Source organism: Coregonus clupeaformis, chromosome 17, assembly GCF_020615455.1.
Source record: "Coregonus clupeaformis isolate EN_2021a chromosome 17, ASM2061545v1, whole genome shotgun sequence".
NCBI lineage: Eukaryota > Metazoa > Chordata > Actinopteri > Salmoniformes > Salmonidae > Coregonus > Coregonus clupeaformis.
Window position 1 is genome coordinate 56,493,142 of NC_059208.1, and position 27,544 is coordinate 56,520,685.

General features: G+C 43.9%; 1 protein-coding gene across 1 annotated transcript in view; it reads right to left on the reverse strand.

Annotated features, from left to right (window-relative positions):
* Nucleotides 1-27,544, reverse strand: part of LOC121586782 (CUB and sushi domain-containing protein 3) — a 759,103-nt gene that overhangs the window by 12,272 nt on the left and 719,287 nt on the right. The window contains exons 62-65 of the mRNA XM_041903753.2: nucleotides 24,256-24,329; nucleotides 14,014-14,125; nucleotides 2,491-2,670; nucleotides 262-327 (exon numbers count right to left, since the gene is read on the reverse strand). Coding sequence (XP_041759687.2) covers nucleotides 262-327; nucleotides 2,491-2,670; nucleotides 14,014-14,125; nucleotides 24,256-24,329 — 432 coding nt within the window. The remainder of the gene's footprint in view (nucleotides 1-261; nucleotides 328-2,490; nucleotides 2,671-14,013; nucleotides 14,126-24,255; nucleotides 24,330-27,544) is intronic.

The following is a 27,544-nucleotide window of genomic DNA, read 5'->3' on the forward strand; positions in this document are numbered from 1 at the left end:
CCCTAAAGAGGGGCACTCAAGAATGCATTAAGGACACCAGTCCTTCTGAGGCGCTATTAGCGAAGCGCCGGCCCCCTGCGAGGCCAGATGAAGCTGTTTATATTCATTCTGTTGTGATTGCCAGCTGCACTTTACAGTAGTATTTTATTATGTAATCAGAACACTGCTCTTTTTGATGTTGCTGTAATGGTGTGTGTGTGTGTGTGCTACTGTTATGATGTGGGTCTGTGTGTCGTGATGACACTTCAGTCAGGCACTCACCGTTCAGCTTGGGACTGGGTGTCCCTGCCACTGGCTTGATGGGCTTCTCTGAGAGTTTGGACCCAGCTATGGGAGACAAAAACAGCATTAGTCCCATTATGTCATGTCAACTTCCCCATGTGGGACTTCTAATCATGTATTGATGTACTTCAGCACCACACGTCAAGAGATAATGCAACTTAACTCCTTGGGGTCGAATATTCTCAGTTCCATTTAGAGTTCTGTATGTGGAATTTCTAAATGTCTCGATCTGGGTAATATGCCTACAAAATGCATACGGTGTGTTCTGGAATGTAAAAGTAAAGCACGGCATCTTGTGCTAATTACAGAAAATCTAATCAAATCAAAGTTGATTTGTCACACGCATATGCACAGGATACAGTGAAGTCTACGTAGTAAAATGTCATGCTTACTTGCAAGCTCTCCTCTCATGACGTTTTTGGTAATAAAAGTATAAGAGGAATTTGGTTTAAAAAACAAGATTAAGTAAAAAAAGCAGAAATAAGCATGCATGTGGTTACGCAGTATGGTGTGTTCTGTGGCTGCGGTTACGCAGTAGGGTGTGTTCTGTGGCTGTGGTTACGCAGTAGGGTGTGTTCTGTGGCTGTGGTTACGCAGTAGGGTGTGTTCTGTGGCTGCGGTTACGCAGTATGGTGTGTTCTGTGGCTGCGGTTACGCAGTACGGTGTGTTCTGTGGCTGTGGTTACGCAGTAGGGTGTGTTCTGTGGCTGTGGTTACGCAGTAGGGTGTGTTCTGTGGCTGTGGTTACGCAGTAGGGTGTGTTCTGTGGCTGTGGTTACGCAGTAGGGTGTGTTCTGTGGCTGCGGTTACGCAGTATGGTGTGTTCTGTGGCTGCGGTTACGCAGTACGGTGTGTTCTGTGGCTGTGGTTACGCAGTAGGGTGTGTTCTGTGGCTGTGGTTACGCAGTAGGGTGTGTTCTGTGGCTGTGGTTACGCAGTAGGGTGTGTTCTGTGGCTGCGGTTACGCAGTAGGGTGTGTTCTGTGGCTGCGGTTACGCAGTAGGGTGTGTTCTGTGGCTGCGGTTATGCAGTAGGGTGTGTTCTGTGGCTGCGGTTACGCAGTAGGGTGTGTTCTGTGGCTGCGGTTACGCAGTAGGGTGTGTTCTGTGGCTGCGGTTACGCAGTAGGGTGTGTTCTGTGGCTGTGGTTACGCAGTAGGGTGTGTTCTGTGGCTGTGGTTACGCAGTAGGGTGTGTTCTGTGGCTGTGGTTACGCAGTAGGGTGTGTTCTGTGGCTGTGGTTACGCAGTAGGGTGTGTTCTGTGGCTGTGGTTACGCAGTAGGGTGTGTTCTGTGGCTGCGGTTACGCAGTAGGGTGTGTTCTGTGGCTGCGGTTACGCAGTAGGGTGTGTTCTGTGGCTGCGGTTACGCAGTAGGGTGTGTTCTGTGGCTGCGGTTACGCAGTAGGGTGTGTTCTGTGGCTGTGGTTACGCAGTAGGGTGTGTTCTGTGGCTGTGGTTACGCAGTAGGGTGTGTTCTGTGGCTGCGGTTACGCAGTAGGGTGTGTTCTGTGGCTGCGGTTACGCAGTAGGGTGTGTTCTGTGGCTGCGGTTACGCAGTAGGGTGTGTTCTGTGGCTGTGGTTATGCAGTAGGGTGTGTTCTGTGGCTGTGGTTACGCAGTAGGGTGTGTTCTGTGGCTGTGGTTACGCAGTAGGGTGTGTTCTGTGGCTGTGGTTACGCAGTAGGGTGTGTTCTGTGGCTGTGGTTACGCAGTAGGGTGTGTTCTGTGGCTGTGGCCCTCTACATGACAGTGAAGGTAAGTGACAGTGGTGGGCCAGGAGTCAGTCTTGTCCAGTCTGTTCCACTGCAATGGCATGATAGACACTAGAATAACACAATATGCAGTGGTAGCAGAGCAGCCAGGCACAGTGGGAACTTCTCCCACAGCATTCCACATCTGTTTCTGTGTGTGTAGTTACTTTGTGGCCTGCGGTGCACAGCTGTGCGATGCAACAGTGGCCGGGAGTGTGTGTGCACGTGTGTGAGTGTGCTCCGTACTATTGCGGCTTCAATCATGGCCTGCGGCACAAGAGAGCCACTGTACCGAATCAGCATATACCATTATACACACACACACACACACACACACACACACACACACACACACGAATGGCTACGGTTAGGATTGGGGGAAAGTTAGGGGGATCTTCACCCTGGAGCCAAACAGACACACAAACACACTGGAAATGTCATGTTCCTGTCCTGTACCTCGACAAATGGGCATCTTCCCGGTCCAGGTACCGTCGGACTTGCAGACGCGGTGTTCCGAGCCCCCGGACAGGAAGAACCCAGCCTGGCAGGTGTAGAGGAGGGTGTAACCAAACCCTGGTAGATCCATCCCAATCACCTCCACATGGGCCGGGCTCTCTGGCTGCTTACACGAGTGGGCTGGGAGGGGGGGCAGAGGGAGGAGGAGTGGGAGAAGAGAAGAGGGGGAGAGAGGGAGGGGGGAGAGGGATGAGGAGTGGGAGAAGAGAAGAGGGGGAGAGAGGGAGGGGGGGAGAGGGAGAAGGAGTGGGAGAAGAGAAGAGGGGGGGAGAACAAATGAAAGAGACAGAGGAAAGGAGAAAGAAAGAGAGCGATGCACTTTTTATCATTCTGATATGATTCACCTGCCCATAGCTGAATGCTATTCTTCTCACCATCTGCCCATAGCTGACTGCTATTCTTCACACCATCTGTCCATAGCTGAATGCTATTCTTCACACCATCTGCCCATAGCTGACTGCTATTCTTCTCACCACCTGCCCATAGCTGAATGCTATTCTTCTGACCATCTGCCCATAGCTGACTGCTATTCTTCTCACCATCTGCCCATAGCTGACTGCTATTCTTCTCACCATCTCACCATAGCTGACTGCTATTCTTCATACCATCTGCCCATAGCTGACTGCTATTCTTCTCACCATCTGCCCATAGCTGACTGCTATTCTTCTCACCATCTGCCCATAGCTGACTGCTATTCTTCATACCATCTGCCCATAGCTGACTGCTATTCTTCTCACCATCTGCCCATAGCTGACTGCTATTCTTCTCACCATCTGCCCATAGCTGATTGCTATTCTTCTGACCATCTGCCCATAGCTGACTGCTATTCTTCTCACCATCTGCCCATAGCTGACTGCTATTCTTCTCACCATCTCACCATAGCTGACTGCTATTCTTCACACCATCTGCCCATAGCTGACTGCTATTCTTCTGACCATCTGCCCATAGCTGTCTGCTATTCTTCTCACCATCTGCCCATAGCTGACTGCTATTCTTCACACCATCTGCCCATAGCTGACTGCTATTCTTCTCACCATCTGCCCATAGCTGACTGCTATTCTTCTCACCATCTCACCATAGCTGACTGCTATTCTTCATACCATCTGCCCATAGCTGACTGCTATTCTTCTCACCATCTGCCCATAGCTGACTGCTATTCTTCTCACCATCTGCCCATAGCTGACTGCTATTCTTCATACCATCTGCCCATAGCTGACTGCTATTCTTCTCACCATCTGCCCATAGCTGACTGCTATTCTTCTCACCATCTGCCCATAGCTGACTGCTATTCTTCTGACCATCTGCCCATAGCTGACTGCTATTCTTCTCACCATCTGCCCATAGCTGACTGCTATTCTTCTCACCATCTCACCATAGCTGACTGCTATTCTTCACACCATCTGCCCATATCTGACTGCTATTCTTCTGACCATCTGCCCATAGCTGTCTGCTATTCTTCTCACCATCTGCCCATAGCTGACTGCTATTCTTCACACCATCTGCCCATAGCTGACTGCTATTATTCTGACCATCTGCCCATAGCTGACTGCTATTCTTCACACCATCTGCCTATAGCTGACTGCTATTCTTCTCACCACCTGCCCATAGCTGACTGCTATTCTTCTCACCATCTGCCCATAGCTGACTGCTATTCTTCTCACCATCTGCCCATAGCTGACTGCTATTCTCCTCACATCTGCCCATAGCTGACTGCTATTCTTCTCACCATCTGCCCATAGCTGACTGCTATTCTACTCACCATCTGCCCATAGCTGACTGCTATTCTTCTCACCATCTGCCCATAGCTGACTTCTATTCTTCACACCATCTGCCCATAGCTGACTGCTATTCTTCTCACCATCTGCCCATAGCTGACTGCTATTCTTCTCACCATCTGCCCATAGCTGACTGCTATTCTTCACACCATCTGCCCATAGCTGACTGCTATTATTCTGACCATCTGCCCATAGCTGACTGCTATTCTTCACACCATCTGCCCATAGCTGACTGCTATTCTTCTCACCACCTGCCCATAGCTGACTGCTATTCTTCTCACCATCTGCCCATAGCTGACTGCTATTCTTCTCACCATCTGCCCATAGCTGACTGCTATTCTCCTCACATCTGCCCATAGCTGACTGCTATTCTTCTCACCATCTGCCCATAGCTGACTGCTATTCTACTCACCATCTGCCCATAGCTGACTGCTATTCTTCTCACCATCTGCCCATAGCTGACTTCTATTCTTCACACCATCTGCCCATAGCTGACTGCTATTCTTCTCACCATCTGCCCATAGCTGACTGCTATTCTTCTCACCATCTGCCCATAGCTGACTGCTATTCTTCTCACCATCTGCCCATAGCTGACTGCTATTCTTCTCACCATCTGCCCATAGCTGACTGCTGTTCTTCTCACCATCTGCCCATAGCTGACTGCTATTCTTCTCACCATCTGCCCATAGCTGACTGCTGTTCTTCTCACCATCTGCCCATAGCTGACTGCTATTCTTCTCACCATCTGCCCATAGCTGACTGCTGTTCTTCTCACCATCTGCCCATAGCTGACTGCTGTTCTTCTCACCATCTGCCCATAGCTGACTGCTATTATTCTCACCATCTGCCAATAGCTGTGGGCACCATCAAAGCTCTATTGAATAATTCTGTTTTCTTTTACATTATTTTGCAAAGTCACTGGCTGGTATCCGTCTTTCATTCATGACTTCACTTTTTGTATCCTGTACCTGCAAGTGACTAGATGTGTTTACACTAATTCTGAACTGATTCACTGGCTACCCAGAACCGCAAAACATAACAAAACACTCCAAACACAAAGACATCTTCTACGGCTGCACTGTGTGTGTGAATACGACTTTCTCAGGGATGGATGGTTGCATTCTACACAGTCTACAGAGATGGCCCGTAGTTGAGTTGACTGGTTACTTTCTCAGGGATGGATGGTTGCATTCTACACAGTTTACAGAGCTGGACCAGAGTTGAGTTGACTGGTTACTTTCTCAGGGATGGATGGTTGCATTCTACACAGTCTACAGAGATGGCCCGGAGTTGAGTTGAGTTGTGCAACCCAGAGAGGGTCAGATAGACACTGATGTGCTGTGGCAGCCTGCACAGAGAGAAAGAGAAGTGTGTGTATGTACAGTGTGTGTGTGTGTGTGTGTGTGTGTGTGTGTGTGTGTGTCTGTGTGCGCGTATGTGTGTGTGTGTGTTTACCTGTCACTGCCCCCCCAACCCCCAACCCATTGAAGATCAAACAGCAGGAGATTCTCAGTCACTCAGCTAAGCCAGTGGACCACTGTCATCCATCTTTGATCAAAAGGGTCTGGGATTAGGTTTGTGGAGGGAACAATGCTCGAACTAACCGACCAATGCTCTTTTATCTTTGGGTATTTTTTGTGTGTGTATGTGTGTGTGTTGTTGACTAACAATACAGGAGGCGGGGGGATATTTTTGGGCAGAGGTGATAGCTGTTGGTGGTTATGGTGATACTTAATTATTATTTTGAAAAGGACTATGTATAGTTACTGATTATTACATTGCACACTATGAGTAATCCTACACATATTGTACTATATCAATGTCATTTGTGTGACACTGGGTGTTGCCATTTCTTCACACAAATGGCAGAATACAGGCTAATTACAAAAATAGTTAAATGTAGTTATGAGTGGACATGCTTGGAGTGAACAGCAAGCTGAGATTGGGAGCCATCTGTCAGTGCTCTCTAAGTCAGCCATGTAACAAACTGCTTTAAGGGAGTTCACCCAGCTAGCACACAATGTTTTGAGGACCGTATGTTTCTTAGAGCGTGGTGAGAGCGTGGTTGGCCTATGGTTATTTTACATACAACCTTCCCACAACTTTCTGGGAACGGTGCAGGATAGTTGCTTGGTTTTGGAACATTCTCAGCACATTTAAGGAACTTGACAAAAAAAAATTTATTTTCTTGGTATTTCATTACTTTAACAGAACGATTTTGGTAATGTTCTATGAACGTTCTCCAACTGGTTTGACATTGGGAATGTTCTCAAATAATTCAGAGAACGTTAAGAAACAACGTTTTTCTGTGGGAATTTCAGTACTTCAGCATAACCTTTCCGACAGGTTTCCTCATGGTTCTATTTAATTCATATTCTCACATTGTTTTGAGAACGTTAATGTTATGATGATTTTCTCGGGTATCAAGTAATTAAGGATATAAGAATATACTTAGACACTTTGTGAATAGTTCATGCAAATGTTTAATAGTCGGTACCGGGTTCGATATAACAACAGGACAGGGCTTTGCCTCTTGCTATTCCGAACTAACTAGAACAAAGATACCCTCTCACTTACAGTGGGGAGAACAAGTATTTGATACACTGCCGATTTTGCAGGTTTTCCTACTTACAAAGCATGTAGAGGTCTGTAATTTTTTATCATAGGTACACTTCAACTGTGAGAGACGGAATCTAAATCACATTGTATGATTTTTAAATAATTAATTTGCATTTTATTGCATGACATAAGCATTTGATACATCAGAAAAGCAGAACTTAATATTTGGTACAGAAACCTTTGTTTGTAATTACAGAGATCATATACGTTTCCTGTAGGTCTTGACCAGGTTTGCACACACTGCAGCAGGGATTTTGGCCCACTCCTCCATACAGACCTTCTCCAGATCTTTCAGGTTTCGGGGCTGTCGCCTGGCAATACAGACTTTCAGCTCCCTCCAAAGATTTTCTATTGGGTTCAGGTCTGGAGACTGGCTAGGCCACTCCAGAACCTTGAGATGCTTCTTACGGAGCCACTCCTTAGTTGCCCTGGCTGTGTGTTTCGGGTCGTTGTCATGCTGGAAGACCCAGCCACGATCCATCTTCAATGCTCTTACTGAGGGAAGGAGGTTGTTGGCCAAGATCTCACGATACATGGCCCCATCCATCCTCCCCTCTATACGGTGCAGTCGTCAGGTCCCCTTTGCAGAAAAGCATCCCCAAAGAATGATGTTTCCACATCCATGCTTCACGGTTGGGATGGTGTTCTTGGGGTTGTACTCATCCTTCTTCTTCCTCCAAACACGGCGAGTGGAGTTTAGAGTGGAGTTTAGACCAAAAAGCTCTATTTTTGTCTCATCAGACCACATGACCTTCTCCCATTCCTCCTCTGGATCATCCAGATGGTCATTGGCATATTTTATTTGTATTCTTTTTTTTTTTAATTTAGGGGATAAATCAGCTTTAATATTTCAGATCGATTGTAACTTCCATCAATGTAATTGTCTGCATAACTTCCAATCCCCCATATGTTTTTTTTGTCGCAAATATATACAGTTGAAGTCGGAACTTTACATACACCTTAGCCAAATACATTTAAACTCCGTTTTTCAAAATTCCTGACAGTTAATCTTAGTAATAATTCCCTGTCTTAGGTCATTTAGGATCACCACTTTATTTTAAGAATGTGAAATGTCAGAATAATAGTAGAGAGAATGATTTATTTCAGCTTTTATTTCTTTCATCACATTCCCAGTGGGTCAAAAGTTTACATACACTCAATTAGTATTTGGTAGCATTGCCTTTAAATAGTTTAACTTGGGTCAAACGTTTCGGGTAGCCTTCCACAAGCTTCCCACAATAAGTTGGGTGAATTTTGGCCCATTCCTCCTGACAGAGCTGGTGTAACTGAGTCAGGTTTGTAGGCCTCCTTGCTCGCACACGCTTTTTCAGTTCTGCCCACACATTTTCTATAGGATTGAGGTCAGGGCTGTGTGATGGCCACTCCAATACCTTGACTTTGTTGTCCTTAAGCCATTTTCCACAACTTTGGAAGTATGCTTGGGGTCATTGTCCATTTGGAAGACCCATTTGCGACCAAGCTTTAACTTCCTGACTGATGTCTTGAGATGTTGCTTCAATATATCCACATCATTTTCCTTCCTCATGATGCCATCTATTTTGTGAAGTGCACCAGTTTCTCCTGCAGCAAAGCACCCCCACAGCATGATGCTGCCACCCCCGTGCTTCACGGTTGGGATGGTGTTCTTCAGCTTGCAAGCGACCCCCTTTTTCCTCCAAACATAACAATGGTCATTATAGCCAAACAGTTCTATTTTTGTTTCATCAGACCAGAGGACATTTCTCCAAAAAGTACAATATTTTTCCCATGTGCAGTTGCAAACTGTAGTCTGGCTTTTTTATGGTGGTTTTGGAGCAGTGGCTTCTTCTTGCTGTCGATATAGGACTCGTTTTACTGTGGATATAGATACTTTTGTACCTGTTTCATCCAGCATCTTCACAAGGTCATTTGCAGTGGTTCTGGGATTGATTTGCACTTTTCGCACCAAAGTACGTTAATCTCTAGGAGACAGAACGAGTCTCCTTCCTGAGCGGTATGACGGCTGCATGGTCCCATGGTGTTTATACTTGCGTACTATTGTTTGTACAGATGAACATGGTACCTTCAGGCATTCAGAAATTGCTCCCAAGGATGAACCAGGCTTGTGGAGGTCTCCAATTTTTCTTGGCTGATTTCTTTTGATTTTCCCATGATGTCAAACAAAGAGGCACTGAGTTTGAAGGTAGGCCTTGGAATAGATCCACAGATACACCTCCAATTGACTCAAATGATGTCAATTAGCCTATCAGAAGCTTCTAAAGCCATGACATAATTTTCTGGAATTGTCCAAGCTGTTTAAAGGCACAGTCAACTTAGTGTATGTAAACTTCTGACCCACTGGAATTGTGATACAGTGAATTATAAGTGAAATAATCTGTCTGTAAACAATTGTTGGAAAAATTCCTTGTGTCATGCACAAAGTAGATGTCCTAACCGACTTGCCAAAACTATAGTTTGTTAACAAGACATTTGTGGAGTGGTTGAAAAACGAGTTTTAATGGCTCCAACCTAAGTGTATGTAAACTTCTGACTTCAACTGTATATATATATATATATATATATATATATATATATACACATTCATACACACACACATATCCTTTTTAAAATTATATTTCCCTTCATTACTTTCCAACCCCTTCCCCAATTGGAGTAAACTAGTGAACAACAACGCTTAGGCCTCTACTTCCAGCCCATACATACTATATACATTTAATGGACACAGTCAAATTCTACAATCATTATATTTTGTTTGTTTTTACTCCTGAACTTCCTCCGATCATTTTTATGATGTCCATCTGGTTTGCTTCTATATGCCATATTTTTCTAATTGTGCTCTTTCACAAAAGCTCTCAACCTATAACCTATATACTTATTATGGACACAGTATGCTTTACATTAGTTATCTTGTTGTTATTAGTTGTTGTTATTAGTCCCATCCTTCAGCTCCATTCAACACCTCCCATCTATCTCTTAACACCATCCATATTGGATTTCTATTTGCCATATATTTTTCAACTGTACTGTGATGTTTTACAAAAGTTCTGAACCTTTCTATTCTCATTGTTTCTACAGATCGTAAATTGAAAATAAACATTTTTGCTAAAAGTATTATTATATTATTAATTGATTGACTATGACTTTTCAGATCACCCAGTAGTGCTATCTGCAGGGTTAGCTCCAGGTAAATATTGCAATCCTTTAGCCATTCCTGGACCTGTGTCCAAAAACAAGCTACAAATAGACAGTACCAAAACAAATGATCTAATGATTCTGTCTCTTCGCAGCTAAATCTGCAGAGCTGGGAAGATTGTATCCCCCATATAAATAACATTCTATTGGTAGCAATAAGTTTTGAATCCGGCGTCGTTTTGCATATCAATTCATAAACACTATGCCATGGAATCGGTGCGTCAAAAATCTCTTCCCAACTATTTTGCAATCTATATGGGATGGCTGTCAATCCTTTGGTCCTTAAATGAAACTGGTATACTTTTTTATTTATCACAATTTTCTTTAACCAATTATGTTCTTTAATGCAAGGCCGACAGACAAGTTCCTTACCTTTTCCCCCTTCCACTTTCCTTTTCCATTTTTGCGGTAATGCTGCAATTATTTGGTTGTAATTTTGGGTAGAGCAGACATTTCCATATGTTTTTGTTACCTGCATGTGCGACATAGCTCCACCAGTCCTACCGATGATATCATTTACAAAGAATATACTTATTTCAACATTTTGTCCCCAAAAAGTTTTTTTATCAATTAGTATATTTGAGTTTAACCACAATATTTGTTGCATTATTTGTTCTGTCATTTCTGGAGGATTAAATTGAAATTGCAACCAACTTTCTATGGCTTGTTTTAGAAATAGTGATATTTGGGAGATTATTTCCTTTTCAAATAAGTGAGAGGTTGCAATCTGAATAAAGGGAAAAAGGCCATTCTTGAACATTGGGTGAGACAATCTTACTAATTTGCTAGAGAACCAGTTCGGATTTAAGTATAACTTTTGTATGACTGACGCTTTTAGTGATAGGTCTAATGCTTTAATATTTAATTATTTCTGTCCTCCGAATTCATATTCATTATATAAATAGGCTCGTTTAATTTTGTCTGGCTTGCCGTTACAAATAAAATGGAATATTATTTTCTCATATAATAAAAAAAACTGTTCGTAAGGCAAGGCCATAAGCAAATAGGTAAACTGGGATAATACTAAAGAGTTAATCAGGGTGATTTTTCCACAAATTGACAGGTATTTACCTTTCCATGGTAGCAAGATCTTATCTATTTTTGCTAACTTTCTATTAAAATTTATTGGAGCGAGATCATTTATTTCATTTGGGATATGTATTCCGAGTATATCCACATCACCATCAGACCATTTTATTGGTAAACTACATGGTAATGTAAAAATTCTATTTTTTAGTGATCAATATGTAATATAGTACATTTATCATAATTTGGTTGTAATCCAGAGAGGTTAGAAAATGTATCTAGATCCTCTATGAGGCTGTGGAGAGATTCAAGTTGTGGATTTAAAAGAAAACATGAATCATCAGCGTACAATGGCACCTTTTTTTTAAGCCCTGGATTTCTAATTCCTTGATATTATTGTTGGATCTGATTTTAATAGCTAACATCTCGATGGCAATAATAAATAGATAAGCCAATAGTGGACAACCTTGTTTCACTCCTCTTGACAGTTTAAAACTTTCTGAGAAGTAGCCATTATTTACTATTTTACACCTAGGGTTACTATATATGATTTTAACCCAATTTATAAGAGATTGTCCAAAATTGAAATGCTCCAGGCATTTATATATAAACCCCAGTCGTATTTTATCAATGAAAGAGAAAATGCCTTTTTTCGAAGTCTGCTATGAATAGTAGGCCTGGTTTCCCAGATTCTTCATAGTGTTCTATTGTTTCCAGTACTTGCCTTATATTATCTCCAATGTATCACCCATGTAAAAAACCTGTCTGATTATAATGAATAATGTCCGACAATAAAATGTGCCCTTTGATTCTATCTTCTCATGGCTGGGCAGACAGAGAGCAAGCAGCCACTGCCACCCTGGCATTTCTTCTTCCATTCATACTTAATTAGTGTATATAAATCATATTTTAACACCATTTCCTCATACTACTACTAAGTGCTATATCCTCATACTACTACTGTGCTATATCGTTATACTGCTAGATGGAGGGGGTGGTGGGGGTGTGTGCTTTTCCATGGTGTGACGTGGGAGTGGGGAGGGAGGGATGGAGACCGGCTGTATGGGGAGATAAGACCAGGGCTTGCCTTTCTCTTCTCCCTGCCTGGATGAGGACATTAACACTCCTGGGATAGGAGAGAGAGAGACAGAGAGAGAGAGAGAGACCGAGAGAGACCGAGAGAGAGACCGAGAGAGACAGAGAGAGAGACAGAGAGAGAGAGAGAGAGAGAGAGAGAGAGAGAGAGCAAGATACCGAGAGAGACAGAGAGACAGAGAGAGACCGAGAGAGAGAGAGAGACAGAGAGAGAGAGAGAGAGAGAGACAGAGAGAGAGAGACAGAGAGAGAGAGAGAGAGAGAGAGACAGAGAGAGAGACAGAGAGAGAGAGAGAGAGACGGAGAGAGAGAGAGACAGAGAGAGAGAGAGCGAGACAGAAAGAGAGAGAGACAGAGAGAGAGAGAGAGACAGAAAGAGAGAGAGACAGAGAGAGAGAGAGCGAGAGCGAGAGAGACAGAGAGAGCCCTATGGGCTCTGATCAAAAGTAGTGCACTATATAGGGGATAGGGTGCAATTTCGGCGGCACCCGATGTGAAGAGTAGGGTATCTGGGTCTCTGAATCTACCTCCATAAAGATTATCTCTTCATGAGAATCATCCTTCCCCTCTGACGATGAGAGTAGAAAATGATCCTCACTGTTTCCAATAATGTGAATTAATTTTCAAAGTGGCCGTTATTAAATATGACTTTGAAGCTTGGCAGAGTGCGTCACTTCATCACTGAAAAAGTAATGAAGCCCTTTGGTTCGGTAGCAGGCGTTAACGGAGATAGTTGTGCCATGATCCTTCTAAGATCCTTGTTACCTAAGAAACAGCCAACTGCTCTTATACAAGCAAAACTTTTTCAAAACACCTGCATGTAATCGCCTGCAAGACTCCTGCGTCTGACATAACAGATATACTGTATAATCCTCAAAGATACAAAGTACAAGCCACACTTTCTGAACCTCAGTACAGCAGAACCATGACAAACTGGCGTGGTTAGGACCACATCACGTCTCTCTCTCCCTCTCTCTCCCTCTCTCTTTGCGGCTAATATCTATGTGTAAAAAAAATGGTCAGAGGTTCCTAAGATGTGTTTTATTTCAAAGATAAACACAGTGATGTGGTCAGAGTGACATGTCACGGTCAGAGTGATGTCTGTGAGAATGGCCAGGAGTGACAGATATCATGGAGGTCCCTAGCTAGAGTAGGGGATGGACTGACCATAGAAACAGAATCCTAGAATGGGTTGACCATAGAGATATAATCTTAGAATGGGTTGACCATAGAAATAGAATCATAGAAAAGAGGGACCAGAAAAATACAATCCTAGAATGGGTTGACCATAGAACTAGAATCATAGAATGGGTTTATCATAGAAATATAATCCTAGAATGGGGCTGGTCATAGAAATGCAATTATAGAATGGGGGCTTTTCCCATGGTGATGACATCATCGGCATCAGAGGGTATAGCTTCAGCAGTTGTTGTGACTGGGCATCATAGAGGGACAGTAGGGGGTGGTTCTCAAACCTCTCCTGGGGACCGTTCCATGTATTTGATCTATTCCACAGCTAGCACTCCTGATTCAACTTGTCAACTAATCTTCAAACCTTTGACCAGGTGAATCAGGTGAGTTAGTTCAGGGCTACAACAAAATTGTGAAAAATGTCTGTGGGTCCCCAGGAGAGGTGTGAGAACCACCCCCCTACTGTCCCTCTACGATGCCCAGTCACAACAACTGCTGTGGCTATACCCTCTGATACACATGACGTCATCAGAGCCACTGCAGTAGGGAGTGTGCTGTGACTCACGGATGCACTCTGGCTGGGAGCCGCTCCAGGTAAGGTCAGCCTGGCAGAGCCGGGTGGTGGAGCCCTGGAGCAGGTGACCCGGCTGGCATTGGAATGCCACCATGCTGCCCACCTGCGTTAGAGTAGAGAGAGAGAGACAACTGAGTGCACCTGCATTTACAATAGGAGCAGGAGTAGAGAAACACTCACACAGACACACAGACACACAGACACACAGACACACGCACACACAAACAAAATAGTTAGGATCTATGTAGTTATAGCACCAATGGCATAAAGAGTAGCTTATATTCACACTAGTCTCAGAGGCTTATAAAAAGACCTTGGGCTTCAAGAGTCTAGGAATTTGCCAGGCTACTCAGACTCCTTGCTCTGTTCAAACGCTACGCCGTGCCCACGGACGTTTCTTTTTTCTCCACATGGAGTTTGGATATGACCATACTCCCTGACTCATCACCGAATGCGAACACATGATGTACACACAAGTCAACTCTTGAATCCCTGTGAAAGGTTTTGTTTAAGCAGCATACATCAAACCAACACGTTCCCTGGTTCAGACTGATCACTGATGCCCTTTCAAAGAGCGACACATCAGATTAGCCTTTGTCAGCTCTTTTCAGCTCTCTCATCCTTCCTCTGCTTGCCTGTGTGTGTGTGTGTGTGTGTGTGTGTGTAGAAGTGTGTGTGTGTGCATTCGCGACTCTGTGTGTGTGTGCCCGCGTCTGTGTGACAGAGCCAGGGGAGTGAAATATGAAAACGTGTCATGGAATGACACAGTGGCTTCACACATTAATTGATTAACACGTCGTCCCCGGTGCTGAAACACGGTCTGACGAGTAATACGACACATGGCCTTATCTCTGGGATACAATATCTCCTTCACTTTGCTTCAATATCATTAGGCTGCAACCAGCAAGGTATCTCTCTCGAAATGGCACCCTATCCCCTATATAGTGTACTACTTTTGATCAGGGCCCATAGGGGTCTCTCTCTCTCTCTCTCTCTCTCTCTCTCTCTCTCTCTCGCTCTCGCTCTCGCTCTCGCTCTCGCTCTCGCTCTCTCTCTCTCTCTCTCTCTAATCTGCACTAGATAGATGTATCCAATCTAATACACTATGTATGATGCAATAGAACCCCAGCAGAGATGGGAAACACTGTGTTGTCTACATACTGCGCCTTCCTTCTATGTCATTTCATATTTACTAACTTTCTTTTTGATTCACAATTAGAGGCGAGCCATGCAGCGAATGTGTCTCTCTTTTCCCAGACAAATCACGGCAATTTGCCTTGCAGTTTTGCCCCGTTTATCAGTCCTAACAACGTAAACACATCTGTTGGTGGGGGAAAGTTGTAGCGTTTTAAGGGTCATTAGGGACACGAAACGAAGGAAGGACTGCTTGTGTTTGCAGGTCCCGCTGTGTAGACACCGTAGGACTCCAGAATGGTCAGAAACACACACAGTCAGAAACACACACAGTCTTGTATAACTAACCTTGTGGGGACATAAAATTCAGTCCCATTCAAAATCCTAACCCTAACCCGTACCCTTACCCTAACCTTAACCCTAACCTAAAAACCTAACCTTAAACCTAATCCTAGCTCCTAACCCTAAAACTAACCCTATCTCCTAACCCTAAACCTAATTCTAGCCCTAACACTCATTCTAACCTTAACCCTAAACCCCCTAGAAATAGCATTTGACCTTGTGGGGACCAACAAAATGTCCCCAGTTGGTCAAATGTTTCTTGGTTTACTATTCTTGTGGGGACTTCTGGTTCCCACAAGTATAGTTAAACACGTCCACACACACACACACACACACACACACACACACACACACACACGGAAACGCGGATAGAAGCACGGAGGGAAGAATGCATTTGCACATGCACACACAAAAAGAATGGACGCACACACGCATACACACACACACACACACACAATCAAAGAATACCCACACAAACATGAACCCTCGTAAACACAAACAGGTTTAGACTCTATTCTCAGCATCAACCCTGTTTTCTAGCTTGCTGGTGATATTTGTGAATAAGTAAAGTACATTCTGATCTTCATCATCCTCATCATTATCATCATCATTGTCGATGTCATGATCGTCATCATCATTCCTGATATCTCCAGGAGTGATAAGTATTATTTTTGTTTTAATCTGTGGTTGTCTAGTACTGTCTTGTTGCTAGCTAGGGCTATCTACTTTAAGTGCTGCCTGTCTTCCCAGTGGCCTACTTGGTGTGTGAACTGCTGACTGCTCATAATTTGCAGATGATTGTTGACACATCAACCAGGATCAAGGGGCAGGGCAAAATGTGACTTGTTTTGGTAATCAGTGGCTGTATTGGATGGGGAGTGGTTTCTCCTCTCCTAGACAATCAGCAATTTCTACCGGGAGGTGTGCTCTTCACCTCTGCAAGGCAATTGGCAATTGGTGTTAGTACTTCAGTCTCCCCTATTTTCTCAGCTGTCAACGGCAGTCTCGTCGCAAAACTAAGGCCGTCGCTGAAACAAAGACGGTTCTGCCGAGTTGTTTCAGGAAGGAAAGAGAGGAAGACTCTCACTTCAGTATCTTACCTAGTTATTTTCTGATGATTTCATTTTGCTCTTTTGTAGCTTTGGCAGCCATATGTGTGTTTTCTATAGCTGTTCACTCCTCTCCCTTTAGGCTTTACAAACGCTCCCCACCCATTGGTGGAATTCCCGGGGGCCTCATTTATCAATATTGCGTAGAAACTATTCTAGAATACTACTTGCAAACAGAATTTAGAATGTCTGTACTCATAGAAAAAGTGCGATTTATCAAACAATCCTATGAGAGTCATACACACACCGGTAGGAGATAACCATTGATAAATACCAATTGTTCTCAGCCTTGGCTATTTGCATTTCAAAACGCCCCTGATTATATATGGTCAAAATCATCCCTTTCACCTGTGGGGAATATACAACGCTGTAGCATGAAATACAACGGCACAACTAATTAAAAACAAGTTTTATGAGACTGAAATAGAGGTTTTATTTTATTTGGCGTGCTCAGTTGTGGCTTGACTAGTAAAAAGAGAAACATAGCTACAAAGAGAGGACTATTAGGACAATTCAAGTTACTTCAAATGAGTAGACAACATCGACCAATAAGCTCCCTCCTGTAGGCGTATAGGCCAACATTGCTGTTCTGCTGAATGAACGAGTCGTGCGTTCTACCTGGACACTTGATTCAGCAGTATTTTTATTATCACATAACCTGTCACCTGCACATTAAGAGTGGAATACTTTTCTGTTCACATAGTTGAAATAATTTTGGGATGGTTATTTTATGTCGTTGTGGGTGCCGTCTATTTCTCTATTCGTATTTGGGAAACCATTGATAGCATCATGGCAAATAAACCCCTCTTGACTTCAACCTGTTGTGCGATGGTGTATTGAAATTGTATGTTACTGTTTGTTTTGCTGATGGTTGCATCCAAAACATTGGCTCATCAAGGGCTGTGATATGCCGATCGGCAAGCTCCCGTTGAAAAGTGCCCGTTGCCAAAAACCCCAGGGTGGATAGCACTTGGATGTGCACCGGAATGGCATGCGTTTCCTTTTTAAAGTAGGTCTCAAATCCTTGCAAAAATCCTATGTAATTGGTTTTGGAAAACGATATATGATGAGCCAATCTGTTCTTTCTGAAAAAGAAAGCCCCACCTGTCTCTAAAAATATGCTCTCTGCCAAATGCAGCGTGTGCCAAATCTTCCAACTGAGCAAGATCAGCCATCTCTTATTCGATTTCCCATTATCTCAGTCTTTTACATTTACATTACATTTTCATCATTTAGCAGACGCTCTTATCCAGAGCGACTTACAAATTGGTGCATTCACCTTATGATAGCCACCTTTTTTTGGGGGGGGGGTGGGGTAAGGGGGGGTAGAAGGATTACTTTATCCTATCCCAGGTATTCCTTAAAGAGGTGGGGTTTCAAGTGTCTCCGGAAGGTGGTGAGTGACTCCGCTGTCCTGGCGTCGTGAGGGAGCTTGTTCCACCATTGGGGTGCCAGAGCAGCGAACAGTTTTGACTGGGCTGAGCGGGAACTATGCTTCCGCAGAGGTACGGGGGCCAGCAGGCCAGAGGTGGATGAACGCAATGCCCTCGTTTGGGTGTAGGGACTGATCAGAGCCTGAAGGTACGGAGGTGCCGTTCCCCTCACAGCTCCGTAGGCAAGCACCATGGTCTTGTAGCAGATGCGAGCTTCAACTGGAAGCCAGTGGAGTGTGCGGAGGAGCGGGGTGACATGAGATAACTTGGAAAGGTTGAACACCAGACGGGCTGAATACTTTTATAGTATTTGAACAATGGATTCACTTTCACACATGCCTTTTATTTAACAAATTACTGTACTTACAGTACCAGTCAAAGGTTTGGACACACCTACTCATTACAGGTTTTTTCTTTATTTTTACTATTTTCTACATTGTAGAATAATAGTGAAGACATCAAAACTATGAAACAGCACATATGGAATCATGTATTAACCAAAAAAGTGTTAAACAAATCAAAATAGATTTTATATTTTATATTCTTCAAATAGCCACTCTTTGCCTTGATGACACTTTGCACACTCTTGGCGTTCTCTCAACCAGCTTCATGAGGTAGTCACCTGGAATGTATTTCAATTAACAGGTGTGCCTTCTTTCCTTCTTAATGTGTTTGAGCCAATCAGGTGTGTTGTGACAAGGTAGGGGGGTATACAGAAGATATCCCTATTTGGTAAAATACCAAGTCCAGATTATGGCAAGAACAGCTCAAATAAGCAAAAATAAATTTTAAGACATGAAGGTCAGTCAATACGGAACATTTCAAGAACTTTGAACGTTTCTTCAAGTGCAGTTTCAAAAACCATCAAGCACTATGATGAAACTGGCTCTCATGAGGACCGCCATAGGAAAGGAAGACCCAGAGTTACCTCTGCTGCAGAGGATAAGTTCATTAGAGTTAACTGCACCTCAGATTGCAGCCCAAATAAATGCTTCACAGAGTTCAAGTAACAGACACATCTCAACATCAACTGTTCAGAGGAGACTGCGTGAATCAGGCCTTCATGGTCGAATTGCTGCAAAGAAACCACTACTAAAGGACACCAATAAGAAGAGACTTGCTTGGGCCAAGAAACACGAGCAATGGACATTAGACCGGTGGAAATCTGTCCTTTGGTCTGATGAGTCCAAAGTTGAGATTTCTGGTTCCAACCGCCGTGTCTTTGTGAGACACAGAGTAGGTGAACAGATTATCTCCGCATGTGTGGTTCCCACCGTGAAGCATGGAGGAGGAGGTGTGTTGGTGTGGGGGTGCTTTGCTGGTGACACTGTCTGTGATTTATTTAGAATTCAAGGCACACTTAACCAGCATGGCTACCACAGCATTATGCAGCGATACACCATCCCATCTGTTTGCGCTTAGTGGGACTATCATTTGTTTTTCAACAGGACAATGACCCAAAACACACCTCCAGGCTGTGTAAGGGCTATTTGACCAAGGAGAGTGATGGAATGCTGCATCAGATGACCTGGCCTCCACAATCAGCCGACCTCAACCCAATTGAGATGGTTTGGGATGAGTTGGACCGCAGAGTGAAGGAAAAGCAGCCAACAAGTGCTCAGCAAATGTGGGAACTCCTTCAAGACTGTTGGAAAAGCATTCCTCATGAAGCCGGTTGAGAGAATGTCAAGAGTGTGCAAAGCTGTCATCAAGGCAAAGGGTGGCTACTTTGAAGAATCTCAGATATAAAATATATTTTGATATGTTTAACATTTTATTGCTTACTACATGATTACATATGTGTTTTTTCATAGTTTTGATGTCTTCACTATTATTCTACAATGTAGAAAATAGTAAAAATAAAGAAAAACCCTGGAATGAGTAGGTGTGTCCAAACTTTTGACTGGTACTGTATCTGGATTATTATCGTAACAAATGCACTGATGTGGTCAAATTATATGATATAGCTAGCCTGTCAAGATACAGTGCATTCGGAAAGTATTCAGACCCCACTTTTTCCACATTTTGTTACTTTACAGCCTTATTCTAAAATTGATTCAATAAAAAAAATTTCCTCATCAATCTACACACAATACCCCACAACGACAAAGCGAAAACAGGTTTTCAGACTGTTTGCTATGAGACTCGAAATTGAGCTCAGGTGCATCCTGTTTCCATTGATCATCCTTGAGATGTTTATACAACTTGATTTGAGTCCAACTGTGGTAAATTCAATTGATTGGACATGATTTGGAAAGGCACACACCTGTCTATATAAGGTCCCACAGTTGACCGTGTATGTCAGAGAAAAACCAAGCCATGAGGTCGAAGGAATTGTCCGAAGAGCTCCAAGACAGGATTGTGTTGAGGCACAGATCTGGGGAAGGGTACTAAAACATTTCTGCAGCATTGACGAGCCCCAAAAACACAGTGGCCTCCATCATTCTTAAATGGACGAAGTTTGGAACCACCAACACTGTTCTTAGAGCTGGCTGCCCGGCCAAACGGAGCAATCGGGGGAGAAGGGCCTTAGTCAGGGAGGTGACCAAGAACCCGATGGTCACTCTAACAGAACTCCAGAGTTCCTCTGTGGAGATGGGATAAACTCCCAGAAGGACAACCATTTCTGCAGCACTACACCAATCAGGCCTTTATGGTAGAGTGGCCAGACGGAAGCCACTCCTCAGTAAAAGGCACATGACAGCCCACTTGGAGTTCGCCAAAAGGCACCTAAAGGACTCTCAGACCATGAGAAACAAGATTTTCTGGTCTGATGAAACCAAGATTGAACTCTTTGGCTTGAATGCCAAACGTCACGTCTGGAGGAAACCAGGCTCCGCTCATTACCTGGCCAATACCATCCCTACGGTGAAGCATGGTGGTGGCAGCATCATGCTGTGGGGATGTTTTTCAGCGGCAGGGACTGGGAGACGAGTCAGGATCGAGGGAAAGATGAACGGAGCAAAGTACAGAGAGATCCTTGATGACAACCTGCTCCAGAGCACTCAGGACCTCAGACTGGGGCTACGTTTCACCTTCCAACAGGACAACGACCCTAAGCACACAGCCAAGACAACGCAGGAGTGGCTTCGGGACAAGTCTTTGAATGTCCTTGAATGGCCCAGCCAGAGCCCGGACTTGAACCCGATTGAACATCTCTGGAGAGACCTGAAAATAGCTGTGAAGCAAAGCTCACCATCCAACCTGGCAGAGCTTGAGAGGATCTCCAGAGAAAAATAGGAGAAATTCCCCAAATACAGGTGTGCCAAGCTTGTAACGTCATACCCAAGAAGAATCACAGCTGTAATCACTGCCAAAGGTGCTTCAACAAAGTACTGAGTAAAGGGTCTGAATACTTATGTAAATGTTATATTAAAATAAAATAAAGAATTCTAAAAATTCTAAAACCAGTTTTTGCTTTGTCATTATGGGGTATTGTGTTTCGATTGATGAGGGGAAAAAACAATTTAATCAATTTTAGAATAAGGCTGTAACGTAACAAAATGTGGAAAAAGTGAAGGGGTCTGAATACTTTCCAAATGCACTGTATATTGCATGAATTCACAACGGAAATACAATTACATCGAAAAATTATTTCATTATTACTCTACACAATTTCACACATTTTCAACATATATTTTCCCCATTCTACGCTTGACAAGCAGTTCCCTTATTCTGTTCTTCCACCACTTGTGCGTTCACATGGTCATGGCTGTGCATACATTTATGCACACTCTCAAGCAAACTTTCACAATGATAAATCTCACACAGTTTGCCTGGAAATGATCCTACGCATGGTTTACGCACAGATTTGTGCCTACGCATGATTTATAAATGAGGCCCCTAGTAGCGTTTGGAACTGACGATCTGCGGTTAAGAATGCCGAGTCCATCTCAGTCTATGCTACCCTTCAGTCCCTTGACCTTTTGGCCCTGACGGAGACATGGATCACCCCAGAGAACACTGCTACTCCAGCTACTCTCTCCATCTGACTATGTGTTCTCTTATAGTCTGAGAGTATCTGGTCGTCGCGGTGGTGGCACAGGGCTACTCATTTCTCTTAAGTGGAGATTTTTCTATTTTCTCCCTCTCTCACCTGTCCATCAAATTTTTTGAATTCCATGCTGTCACTGTCACTTGTCCACTCAAGCTTAACATGGTCGTCATCTATCGCCCACCATGTGCCCTTAGAGAGTTCCTCAATGAGCTTGACACCTTGAAACGTTTATTTCCTGATGGTGGCACACTGCTCTTCGTACTTGGCGACTTCAACCTCCCGACATCTGCCTTCAATTAATTTATTTCCTTCCCCTCCTTGCCTCTTTTGACCTCACCTTTTCCCAGTCCCTTCTCACTCACAAGGCAGGCCATATGCTTGACCTCATCTTTACTAGAGGCTGCTAGCCTACTAATCTCACTGCAACCCCCCTCCAGGTCTCTGATCACTACTCCTCTTCTATCCTATCATCTCTCCCTTCTGCTAAATCCTTCTCCCTCCTGAGTTTGCCTCTTCGACCCTACTTTCCTCCCTTTCCGCATCCTTTGACTCTCACTGTCCCCTGACTCTCACTGTCCCCCCCCCCCCAAGGGATTTCATGAAATAACACTCGCACTTGACTTTTTTACCCTTACTAGCTATGACTTTGCTGATAGCTAGTTTATTGAGAAGAATTGTACATAGTATGATTGTGATATCAAATCAAATTGTATTTGTCGCATGCTTCGTAAACAACAGGTGTAGACTAACAGTGAAATGCTTAAGGCCCCTTCCCAACAATGCAGAGAGAATGTTTTTGAAATAATAGAAAAATAATAACACGAGAGGAATAAATACACAATGGGTAACGATAACTTGTCTATATACACGGGGTACCAGTATCAAGTCGATGTGCAGGGGTACGAGGCAATGGAGGAGGCAGATCTGTACATATAAGTAGGGATAAAATGACTAGGAAACAGGATAGATAATAAACAGTAGCAGCAGCGCATGTTATGAGTCAAAAGAGTTAGTGCAAAAAAGGGTAAATGCAGATAGTTAAATAGTTAACCAATAGCTACCCGGACTAACTATGTAGCAGTCTTATGGCTTCGGGGTAGAAGCTGTTCAGGGTCCTGTTGATTCCAGACTTGGTGCATCGGTATCGCTTGCTGTGCGGTAGCAGAGATAACAGTCTATGACTTGGGTGGCTAAAGTCTTTGACAATTTTTAGGGCCTTCCTCTGACACCGCCTGGTATAGAGGTCCTGGATGGCAGGGAGCTCGGCCCCAGTGATGTACTGGGTCGTACGCACTACCCTCTGTAGCGCCTTGCGATCGGATGCCAAGCAGTTGCCATACCAAGCAGTGATGCAGCCAGTCAAGATGCTCTCAATGGTGCAGCTGTAAAACGTTTTGAGGATCTGAGCGCCCATTCCAAATCTTTTCAGCCTCCTGAGGGTGAAGAGGCATGGTCGTGCCCTCTTCACGACTGTGTTGGTGTGTGTGGACAATGATAATTCCTTAGTGATGTGGATACCAAGGAACTTGAACCTCATTTACATATCATTAGGGCGGCAGGTAGCTTAGTGGTTAAGAGCGTTGTGCCAGTAACCGAAAGGTCGCTGGTTCTAATCCCCAAGCCGACTAGGTGAAAAATCTCTCGATGTGCCCTTGAGCAAGGCACTTAACCCTAATTGCTCCTGTAAGTCGCTCTGGATAAGAGCGTCTGCTAAATGACTAATTATAATTAATTATTATATTTTTATTATTATTATTAATATTAGCCAAGGAAAACATCCCAATGAGAAAATTACGTAATGTAACTTTGTCAGGCAAGAGCATTGTCTCTAAACCAATGTCTTGCCATTCAGTCACGATTTATAATTATTGGGATATGATTTATTTTCATAGTGTAACGAGGCCTATGAAATTATATACATTTTTACTACATGAGCTTGGTGTGTGAATGAGAGCCATGAAGTATTGCTAACACTTTATTTGAAGGCTAACTACTTAAGGACTTCATAACTCATACACAACACATTCACAGACAGTACATTACCAAAGTATCTTCAGTATGCAATCTGAGTGTCATATGGTCATGGCAGAGTCCCAAATGAAACCAAATTCCAATATAGTCCCTATGGGCCCTTGTCAAAAGTAGTGCACTACATAGGAAATAGGGTGCTATTTGGGACGCACCGCATGATTTTGAGTGAGGGACGTTCTCTCCTTACCTTGAAGCCATAGGTTCTGTTCAGAGAACCATAGCGAGGTGTCCCTGGGTTCTCACAGGTAGTACGGGTCGGTTCTAAGGAGAACAAGACAAAGGAACATTTGAATAACATTATCTTAAGAGACCTATAGACTATATAACTATAGACAGTATCACTGGCTGGTGGTCCAGCCTATGCAGGCACTTGAGACATTGAGTCCGCCTCACAAATGGCACCCTATTCCTTTACAGTGCACTACGTTTGACCAGGGTCCATAGGACTCTGGTCAAAAGTAGTGGACTAAATAGGGAGGCATTTGGGACACAGTCACAGTAACACAGCCACATGAACAGCTATAGTTCCACACAATGATTCAACATAGCTTACTGCAGCGATACCCAGGCTACAACAGAGTTGTGTGTGTGTGTGTGTGTGTGTGTGTGTGTGTGTGCGTACATGAGTGTGTGTGTGTGTTTCTCTACGACTGTGTTTATGTAAGTGTAGCAGCAGCAGTGGCACTGTATTCACATAACAACCAGACAGCAAGTGTCTTTAATAGGCTTGGCAAAAGACCCAGTAGGGGGCAGTGTTACTGCAGTGTTTTGCAGCAGCGTCGGGCCCAGCTGTGTGGCTGTGTGGAGGGAAGCAGCATCATTGGGATGTAGAGGACATCCTCGGCCTGACGCATAGACCTGGATTCAACGCAGCCTCAGAAAATGACAGCAGCACACACCACCACTGCCTGCCTAGTTAACCCACACAGCAACGTGCCATGGGTAACACCATCGCTGCTTCCTCCTCTTTACTGTATGAAAACATAATCATACAGAAATGCAGTGTGGGGAAATGATTGTGCGAACTAAACGAGATTGAGGGAAAACCGTGGTTTGTGTCTGTGTCAAACGAGGCCTGTCTGCACAGACCTCATTTTGGTTCAATTACATATAAATACCGCCTCTCCCTCTCCCCTCCCTCCCTCCCTCTCCCCTCCCTCCCTCCCTCTCCCCTCCCTCCCTCTACAGACTCAGTCACACACACATACAAATAACTCCCTCCCCTCCCTCCCTCCCCCTCACCTCCCCTTACCATCACATTCACTCCACACACACTCAAAGTTGGCAAATCTGATCCCAAGCAATTCTCATCATCCTGAGAGGTCCGTCTTGGAATATGTGGCATTTCATGAATACTAGCCTACATATTTTAAACCTATCATGTCTGTGTGGATATGTGTACTCAAACAATATGTGTTTCATTTTGTGATGTGATAACATTATATGAGACTCCTTTATCAATGTCTTATCAGTTATAGTCATGATGATCTGCAGGTAACTGTAGGAATGTCATAAGAATGCAGTTTTCAATATGGTAACAGTTAACCATTATTTTGAACCCTCTGTTATAAGGGCTACATACCTTGTTCATAAAAGTGCCATAACAGATGACATAAACAGTCATGACAGCTTAAAAACAGCTTATGACAACTGACTTGACAATACCATGTCACAAACAATGTTTAGATCTGCTAATTAGCTAGTCTTAAAACTAGCCCCACCATTTTCCTCATTTCAGCATGACACCCCTATAGGTCAATCACATCTGAACATTGAAGCTCATGGATTTTTCAGTGTCTACATGTACAGTGGGGGAAAAAAGTATTTAGTCAGCCACCAATTGTGCAAGTTCTCCCACTTAAAAAGATGAGAGAGGCCTGTAATTTTCATCATAGGTACACGTCAACTATGACAGACAAAATGAGGGAAAAAAATCCAGAAAATCACATTGTAGGATTTTTAATGAATTTATTTGCAAATTATGGTGGAAAATAAGTATTTGGTCAATAACAAAAGTTTCTCAATACTTTGTTATATACCCTTTGTTGGCAATGACACAGGTCAAACGTTTTCTGTAAGTCTTCACTGCATCGCAGTGCTAGCTGTGCCACTATAGATCCTGGTTCGCATCCAGGCTCTGTCGTAGCCGGCCGTGACCGGGAGACCCATGGGGCAGCGCACAATTGGCCCAGCGTCGTCCAGGGTAGGGGAGGGAATGGCAGGCAGGGATGTTGGTAGAGCATGGCGTTTGCAACGCCAGGGTTGTGGGTTCGATTCCCGCGGGGGGCCAGTATGGGAAGAAAAAATAAAATAAAATATATGTATGCACTCACTAACTGTAAGTCGCTCTGGATAAGAGTGTCTGCTAAATGACTAAAATGTAAATGTTTTCACACACTGTTGCTGGTATTTTGGCCCATTCCTCCATGCAGATCTCCTCTAGAGCAGTGATGTTTTGGGGCTGTCGCTGGGCAACACAGACTTTCAACTCCCTCCAAAGATGTTCTATGGGGTTGAGATCTGGAGACTGGCTAGGCCACTCCAGGACCTTGAAATGCTTCTTACGAAGCCACTCCTTCGTTGCCCGGGCGGTGTGTTTGGGATCATTGTCATGCTGAAAGACCCAGCCACGTTTCATCTTCAATGCCCTTGCTGATGGAAGGAGGTTTTCACTCAAAATCTCACGATACATGGCCCCATTCATTCTTTCCTTTACACGGATCAGTCGTCCTGGTCCCTTTGCAGAAAAACAGCCCCAAAGCATGATGTTTCCACCCCCATGCTTCACAGTAGGTATGGTGTTCTTTGGATGCAACTCAGCATTCTTTGTCCTCCAAACACGACGAGTTGAGTTTTTACCAAAAAGTTATATTTTGGTTTCATCTGACCATATGACATTGGGAGAATGTCATATGGTCAAATGAAACCAAAATTCCAGTGGTCTTGTATGTCTTCCATTTCCTAATAATTGCTCCCACAGTTGATTTCTTCAAACCAAGCTGCTTACCTATTGCAGATTCAGTCTTCCCAGCCTGGTGCAGGTCTACAATTTTGTTTCTGGTGTCCTTTGACAGCTCTTTGGTCTTGGCCATAGTGGAGTTTGGAGTGTGACTGTTTGAGGTTGTGGACAGGTGTTACGGATACAGGTATCCTGTGTCTTTTTGTGTTTTTCCTCTCCTTCTGCCCTAATCACAGGTGTCCTGTATGTTCCTGATTGGTGGTCGTTGGGGTGTCTGCTGATTGCTAAGGTGGACCAATCAGTGAACATTCCTCTGCATTGCACCACCTGTTTCTGGTTTTTCAATCAGACATCTCATTGTTTAAAAGCCGGTCAGTTGTTAGAGACTATTTCCGTATGTGAGTATGGATGCTGTGGTGTCCTGTGTTTTGTTTACTCACTAAGTTGCTGGTTACTCTGTTTGGTAACTTTGTTAGACTACTTTTCGTATGTGAGTATGGATACTGTGGTGTCCTGT